Here is an 8500-nt window from a genome sequence, read left to right as displayed (position 1 = left end):
CCTGATATGCGTGACCTAGTTATTAGAGTCACTGTGTCAATCCGTGTTGTTGGAGTCTTCCTCTCTCTGTGTACTTAACTTAGCACTCATGTACTTAGTTGATATGGAGTTGATTATTTATAATTCTTCCTCTCACTTTTACAAATATAATGAAATGGAGCAATTTAATGGATTAAAATGAGGAAGAACAGCAGTAAACATCCTTTAATAATTAGAATATGAAATGTAAGCAGCATGAATGTTGAAAAACTAGAAGTTGTGGACAATGAAATGGGACGTGGGACCATCGGCATTGTAAGCATTAGTGAGATAAGACTGACTAGCTTTGGCCACTTTGAATCAGAAATACCCCATGGTATACTAAGCTGGGAATGAAAATCAGAATAGTGTTACATTCATAGTTAAAAAGACAATTTCAGGTTCTATCCTGAAGTACAATGTTGTGAGTGATAGGGTATTATCCATATGCATAACAAGGAAGGCCTGTTAATATGACTATTGTTCAAATATATGCTCAAATTTTTGGCTGAAGCCAAAGAGGAGTAAATTGAAAGTTTTTACCAAATCTTGCAGTTTGAAATTGACCTAACATGCAATCAAGATGTGTTAATGAAAATTGGTGACTGGAATGCAAAAGTTGGAAACAATGAAGATGGAATGGTAGTCGGAAAGTCTGAACTTGGTGCCAGAAATGAGGCTGGAAACAGAACGATAGAATGTTGTATGTTCAGTGATGTATTCATTGCAAATAGCTTTTGAAAGAAAACATAAATGGTGAATTTGCACACAGACCTCATCTGATGAATTGGAGAGGAATCACACTGACTACGTCTGTGGAAGGAATCATTGAAGAAGCTCGAGGGGCAGACTGTGGGTCAGATCATCAATTACTTATGTGCAAATTCAAATTGAGGCTGGAGAAAAGAAGACAAGTCCCTAAGAACCAAAATGTGATCTTCAGTCATTTCCCCCTGAATTTCAAAATCATCTTAAGAATAGGTTTGAAGCACTGAACAGCAACGATCGATGACCAGATGAGTTATGGGATGAAGTCAAGGATATCATCCATGGGGGGGGAAGGGGGGGAGGTCATTACAAAGAGAGGAGAAAGAGAAAAACAGAAATGGATTTCAGAAGAGACTGAAAATTGCATGAGAGTGTCATGAAGTTAAACCAAGGAAAAAGATGGCGAAGTAAAAGAACTGAAGTTAAGATATCAAAGGATATCTCAAGAAGACAAAGTATTATAAAGGAATGTGCAGAGAGCTGGAATTGGAGAATAAAAAGAGAAAAATTCACTCAGCGTTTCTTAAGCTGAGAGAACTAAAAAACAAATGTATGCCTTGAATAAGATAGAAATACTGAAGGATGCTATGAGCAATATTTTGAATGATCCAGAAAGCATCAAAGGAAGATGGAATGAATATAGAGTCACTGTACAAAAAAGAATTAACACTGAAAAATTTTAAGAAATAATGTATGAATAAGAGTCAGTGGTAATGAAGGAAGAAGGTGAAGGTGTACTAAAGGCATTAGCAAAAAAAAAAAAAGGCCCCAGGAATTTATGGGATACAAACTGACTTGTTTCAATTAACAGATGCAGCCCTGGATGCATTCACCAGTCTATGCCAGGAAATTTGGAGGACAGCTGTCTGACCAACTAATTGGAAGGGATCTATATTTGTTCCTATTCCTAAGAAATATGATCCAACGGAATGTGTAAACTATTGAATAATATCTTTACTATCACATGGAAACAAAATATTACTGATGGTCATTTTAAAACAGCTAGAACAGTACGTAGAAAGGGAACTGCCAGAAGGTCAGACAGGATTTAGAAGAGGCTGTGTCACCAGGGATATCATTGCTGATGTCAGATGGATCCTGGCTAAAAGTAAAGAATACCAGAAGAATGAGTATTTGTACTTGATTGATTACGCAGAGGTATTTGACTGTGTGGATCATAACAAGTACGGCTGAGTTTGAGAAGAATGGGGATCCCAGAACACTCATGGAAAACCTATACCTGGACCAGGAGGCTATTGATCGAACGGAGGAAGGGAACATTACAAGGTTCAAAATTAAGGAAGTTGTGTATCAGGACTGTGTCCTCTCTTGATGCCTGTTCAATAAGTTGAGCAAAGTATTCGAAAAGCTGGAATCTATGAAGAAGAATGTGGCATCAAGATTGACGGCTCATCAATAACCTGTATTGCGCAGATGACACAATCCTACTTGATGAAAGTGAGGGGGATTTGAAGCATTTGTTGCAGAAGATCAAAGAATTCAGCCTTCAAAATGGATTGCACCCAAAGTCGTTAAAACAAAAATTCTTACCACTGGACGGATAGGATAGATAGAGAAAAGATTGAACTGTCAATGATTTCGTTTTTCTTGGAGGCACAACTTACATCCTTGGTACCAGCAGTCAGAAAATCAGCAGACATATTGCACTGGTAAAGTTTGCCATTAGGACCTTCTCCAAATTAATGAGGAGCGATGACGTCAGTTTGAAGACTCAGGTGCATCTGATTCAGACCATGGTCTTTCAGATCACCTCCTATGCATCTGAGAGCTGAACAAGAATTGATGCCTTTGAGCTGTGGCATTGAAGAGTACTGAATATTTCATGGACTGCCAAAAGACATCTATGTCTTGGAGAAAGTACAACCAGAGGGCTCCTTGGAGGCAAAGATGATAAAGCTTTGTTTTACAGAGTTTGGGCATGTTGCTAGGATAAGCTATTTCTTGGAGAGGTACACTCTGCTTTGAAAGGGGAAGGTGTCAGCAAAAGAGGGGGACATTTAACTAGATGGATTGATACAGTGACTGCTGCAATGAGCTCTAGTGTGTCAAAAAGTGTGCGATGGTACAAGATAGGACAGGGTTCAGATGTGTTGTTCATAAGGTCGCTATGGATCATACTCAACAGCACTTAACAACAGCTATGAATTGCGGCAAATGTGTACTATGTAACTCCAGACCCTACAAAAAATAAAGGCATTCCACCTGTTCCAAGAGAAGCCACCAGCCCCATTCCATATATTCACTACACCTTTTGCCTTCCAAACAATGTCTCCTGGTATTTTCTTCACCATAGCTTAGCTTTGTCTTTTTCCAGAGCTTCCTACGTGGAGTTTTAGACTATAGTCTCGTACACCTGATTTCTTTTACTCAGCATGTTTTTGAGATTCAGTCGACTAAGTGTTAACAGCAGTTCTCAATATGTATTCATTAGTGATCTTCATTCCTGTATTGATTAGGTAGTGGTTTCTCTTGATAGTTGACATAAAATTCTGACTTAGAGTAACTCACTTTGTGCAAAGTAGAACTATCCTGTGGGATTTTTAGGACTTTGACATTTTTTAAGCCAAGTCTGTCATCTAAGGAGGTTCAGCTTTTGCCTCTTAATAGAACGCTGGTTCTAAGCAAGGACTCCTCTTTAATGACACATATTTAGATGCAGTTTAAGATCTCCTGAATGTCTCTTATTAAGCTTTCTGGCGATGACTTTAAAAAGGTAAAGAAAAAATGGGGCATCAACTTTTTTTAAGATTTAAGGAAGACTATGATTTGAGCATGAGAAAGTATAGGGCAGTCTTTGACAACAGCAAGCATCTCCCCTCTTGCAGGTGGGGGCGATAATCCTAAAGGAGGCATTTTTCACAGGAATGGTTTCTGGAACATTTACTGACACCTGAAGGCCACTAAGGCCCCCTAATCTAGCCCTGTCCGCAGTAGTTCCCATTCTCCAGGCTGGTGGCTGAGAACTGGCTTCGAGGCAGTAGAAGATGGAGTTTCCACGCTGTTGTGGTCAGCCTAACTGGCTTTTTGGGGAGTACCAATTAATTGGAAGAACCCCAAGTGAAATTCTTCAAAAGAATCTCCTTGCCCACGACTTCTCAAGCTCGGGACGGGTGAGAGACACTGTGATATTTGGTATGGGAATTTGAAACTGATGATTTATTTGACATTCCTGCTCATATTAACCAAACAATTTCAACTCCTAAGAAATCCATACTGTTTCTTATTAGTCAAAGGGCCTAAATTCACTATTGTACTAGAGCCAACCCTGGTTTCTCAGGTAGCTATCCTTAATTAAACTCATCACCAACAGGTTGGAACATACTCATAGTTGAACCTCCACTGAGTTTCAGAGGTAACTCACATGGGGTGGGGATGGAGAGTGTCCATCTTTTCCCCATGGGGCTGCTTGTGGATTTGAACTGTCAGAGAGGTATGGCCTTCAGGTTAACAGTGGAACTCTCCAAGGACTTCTGGGTCTAAATGCTTCAACTGGTGGCAATCCTCTTTCCTAAGAGGTGTGTAAAGGACAGGTCCCAGGGGAGAGAATGAAAATAAGTGTGCCTGTGGGGAGCTTCAGAGTGGGCATTTGAAGACCCCGGCAGTCTTTACCAAGTGTGCTTTCGGCTTTTAAACTAACCATAATGTTGTGCCCCAAGTCAGGAAAACTTGCAGGGTGGAAAGACGAATTAGTATGAAAACTTGGGGAGAAAAGTCTAGAGGGTAATACAATTGACAATCAGAATAATTAGGGGGGAAAGTGATGTTGGAGCAAAGAGAGAGAGTTGGCCTGAGGTAGCCTTTGCCAAAGGTCAAAGTGGAGCGAAAGTGACTCGCTAAAGGTATTCTCGTCCAAAGTACAGACTGAGTCGTCAAAGATCATCGAGACATTACCTACCGTTAAGAAGTCATCTTAACAACATTTCTTGGGATGTTAAAATACGAATCAACATTGCTAAACCATCTTTGGTGGTTCTGATCTGATTTCAAGAGGTCAGTTAGTCTAATTTTATTCCTCTGCACGATGAGATCCAGCACAAAAAAACATTTTCCATATCGAGCCTCCCACCAAAAGCAGAAAGGAATTAATTTTCAAACATCCATCCTTTTATGCACGCAGAAAACTACTTTCTCTTGACCTATGGAATGAATAGCCATGTTTTTTTCTTCTGATCAGACCCGAACAAGGATTTAAACAATGTCCATCCTTCAGTGCAAACTTGTCTTTCCCTAAAGTGGTCCCTTCAGACGAGCAGCAAGCCCTCTAGGAGAAGAGCAGGGTGAAGCTTCGGCCAGTCCGCGGTTTCTTTTAACCTTAGTTATGACCGGGAGTGTCGCTGTTAAGTTTGAGGCTGACCTCAAGGTGGAAAATAACATTGGTTTCCCTGCCACCCCAGAGGAGCCAAGTTCGGCTGCTGGGAGACAAGCAGTGTCTTGCCACCCAGAGAGATGCTCGGAGGCCGCCTACAGGTGCAATCTCTGCACTGCGCCGCCGGGTCCCGGGTCGGGGCTCCAGGCTCGGAGAGGGTGCGCGCCCACCGCGGCATCTCCGCCCGCCCTTTCCAGTGTCTGCGCCCGGCCGGCGGGCCGCCCCTGCCCCCGGTGTCCCCGCGCGGTTTGGAAAGGAAGCCAGGACCACCACCCCCCGCCTCCCCAAGGCCCAGCTGACTCAGGTTGGGGGGTTGGGAGTGGGGCGTGGGCGGGCAGAGGCTTTCCCTCGGATCGTGATCTGCTGCAAGCCCGGCTCCCGGAAAGTTTTGCAACGTTCCCAGCAGTGGCGGCCCTGGTCGCCTCCGCCGGGCGAGCCCACGGAGACAGCCGCGCCAGCCTCGCCGCCGCCTCGGCAGCTCCTGCCGCCAGCTAAGCGCCCTGGGCGGCCAGCTCGCTCGCGGGAAGCGGCCGGGCTCCCGGCGGGCAGGCCCTCCTCCTGGGGCGAAAGCCACAGCTGACGCAGGCGGGTCGACAAGCAGGCGGAAGAACTCGGCTCCGACCGCTCGGGCAGCCCCGCGGCGCCAGAACCTGGGGCTCCGACGGAAGGGCAAAGGCGCTCGGCCCAGGGAGACTGAAGGGTGCCCACCTGGCCCCACGCGGCCCCAAGCCCCTTCCAGCTTCCAGCCCGCGATTCTTCCTTCCTGGCTGCGAACCCACAGGCTCCTGGCTCAGCGCTCCCGAGGATGGGATCTGCGCGGGGACCCCAGACGTCTACAGTGCTTGGGGCGTCCTTGAGCCCCTTCCAAGTTACTCCCCGTGTTCCCCATCCAGGCCCCCTCCTCCGCGGCACCCCAGGAGAAAAGTGGGCGTGTCCAGAAGGGACCCCGCCCCTCATGAATATTAATAAGCGCGCATGCGCCCTAGCCGACGCGCGGGGTAGAGGTGGCCAGCCCGGTCCGCGGCTCCCAGACGGGCTCTCCGAGTCCTTCTCCAAGAGCCGGGCGGGCGCGCATTATTGTGTTACCTGCGGCCGGCCGGCGAGCGGGGCTTCGGATTTTTTTTTCCCCTCGCCCTTCCCTCCCCCCTTTCCATGCAGCTAATCTGAAAGGAAATAAAAGGCTGCACATAATCATAATAATAAAAGAAGGGGAGCGCGAGAGAGGGAAGAAAGCCGGGAGGTGGAAGAGGAGGGGGAGCGCCTCAAAGAAGCGATCAGAATAATAAAAGGAGGCCGCGCTCTTTGCCTTCTGGAACGGGCCGCTCTTGAAAGGGCTTTTGAAAAGTGGTGTTGTTTTCCAGTCGTGCATGCTCCAATCGGCGGAGTATATTAGAGCCGGAACGCGGCGGCCGCAGGGGTAGCGGCGACGGCAGCACCGGCGGGAGCACCAGCGCGAGCAGCAGCGGCGGCGTCCCGAGTGCCCGCGGCGCGCGGTGCAGCGATGCGGTCCCCACGGACGCGCGGCCGGCCCGGGCGCCCCCTGAGCCTCCTACTCGCCCTGCTCTGCGCCCTGCGAGCCAAGGTAGGAGCCCGCGGGGCCTCCCTCTCCCTTTCCCGGGCGCCCTGGACGCTGGCGGCTGAGCACAGCGGTCGGCCCGCGAGCCGGGGCCCGGCGCCCGCACCTGGGCTGGGCGCGTCGGCGGCGGCCGGAGCCTCCGCCAGCCTGGGCCCGGAGCAGTGTGGGCTGCGCTCCCGCCCTCAGCGGGCAGTCGTCGGATTTCTCCCGCACTCGAGCTTTTTGTGCCCCGGCATCACGCCGAGCCCTTGAACTCCGTTTGGCCAGATTACTTTCACTTGGCGCCGAGGGCTCGTGGGGGCGGGCGGGGAGTGAGTTGCCATCTCCACCCTGGAAGCAAACAACTTTTTTCCCTCTGCCGCGCTGACTTTCCGCCCTCCTTCGCCGGCAGGTGTGCGGGGCCTCGGGCCAGTTCGAGTTGGAAATCCTGTCCATGCAGAACGTGAACGGGGAGCTGCAGAACGGGAATTGCTGCGGAGGCACGCGGAGCCCGGGGGACCGCAAGTGCGCCCGCGACGAGTGTGACACGTACTTCAAAGTGTGCCTCAAGGAATACCAGTCCCGCGTCACTGCCGGGGGGCCCTGTAGTTTTGGCTCGGGGTCCACGCCTGTCATCGGGGGCAACACCTTCAACCTCAAGGCTAGTCGCGGCAACGACCGCAATCGCATCGTGCTGCCTTTCAGCTTTGCCTGGCCGGTGAGTGCGGACGCGATGAGGGAGGCCCGCCGAGGCTCGCCCCACGCCCGACCGAGCCCCGCGTTCCCCGGCGGGGGGGGGCGGGAGGACTTCCAGGGCCTTGGCTGGAAACTCAGTGCTGACTGGGGAAGTCTTGAGGGATTTGGGGAGTTAGGAGAGCTGAGGTTCTACGGTTAGATCTTGGCAGGACCGGCCAGGGCTGGCCCCATCCCCGCGGCTCTTAGCTCTAAGCCAAAGTGGGGGTCCTGGACGGTAATGCGCAATGAAAAGCCCGGTCCGGCCAGTTGAGACACGCAAGTTGGAAGCCGGGTGGTAACCCCCGGGCCAGGAGGTCATTATGGAGGGAGGGCCTTTTTGCTTAACCCATTAAACCTGGTGCGCAGTGGAAGGAGGCTGCGCTGTTCTGGCCTCGAACGCCTTTCCAAATTGGCACCCGCCCCTTTTCCGTGAGCGCCGGGAGGGCGGGCGTGTCCTTCCTGGAGGGGGTAGGGGAGCTGTTTCCCGCTGCTTCCCCCCCCCCCCGAGTCTTTGGTGAGTGAGGGGGCGCACTCCAGGTCGGGGCCCACAGGCCTCTGGAGGCCGCCACTCGAGGGGCGGGGGTCTTGGAGCCGTTGGTGGTGGCTGTCGTTGGGGAGCCCCCGCCCCCTACCGGCCCCTTCCTGCCCCTCGTTCTACAGCCGTCTTGGCCTGGCTTCCAGCGGTTCCTGGGCTCTGGAACAGCTGTGTTTGCAAACTTTCCCGGGAAGGGTGGGGGTGCGCCCATGTTGGGCGGGCGCAGGGCCCCAGCAAGCCTTAGGGGGCGTGCCAGGGTAGGGAAGGGGCGGCCCACTGGAAACCTTGCCTAATGGGTGCAAGTGCATGGACCCTCATCCCCCCTCCTCCACCCTCAGAACCCCTCGGGGCCTGGGCCCAGCTGGACTTACCCTTCTGCAAAGCCCTTGCAACATCTCTAAATGGGTGGAAGGAAGATGGGCGCGATTGCAGAAAGGGAGGAAAGGGAAATGTTGGGGGAGCCCTCTGTTCAGGAGGTGTGACTCATTGCCAGAATTGGGGC

The 8500-nt window shown here is 50.6% G+C and overlaps 1 protein-coding gene across 1 annotated transcript in view; it reads left to right on the top strand.

The window, feature by feature from the left end:
* The first annotated feature begins 6422 nt into the window (after window positions 1–6422).
* JAG1 (jagged 1) overlaps window positions 6423–8500 on the top strand; it is a 39081-nt gene continuing 37003 nt past the window's right edge. Inside the window, exons 1-2 of the mRNA XM_006902026.1 lie at window positions 6423–6755; window positions 7141–7446. Coding sequence (XP_006902088.1) covers window positions 6675–6755; window positions 7141–7446 — 387 coding nt within the window. The 5' untranslated portion in view covers window positions 6423–6674. The remainder of the gene's footprint in view (window positions 6756–7140; window positions 7447–8500) is intronic.

Source organism: Elephantulus edwardii, unplaced genomic scaffold (genome assembly GCF_000299155.1).
Source record: "Elephantulus edwardii isolate Elephantulus edwardi_28Jun2011 unplaced genomic scaffold, EleEdw1.0 scaffold00359, whole genome shotgun sequence".
In the NCBI taxonomy this organism is placed as follows: Eukaryota; Metazoa; Chordata; class Mammalia; order Macroscelidea; family Macroscelididae; genus Elephantulus; species Elephantulus edwardii.
Note: the sequence above shows the minus strand (reverse complement) of the source record. Positions and strands in the feature narration are given on the sequence as shown.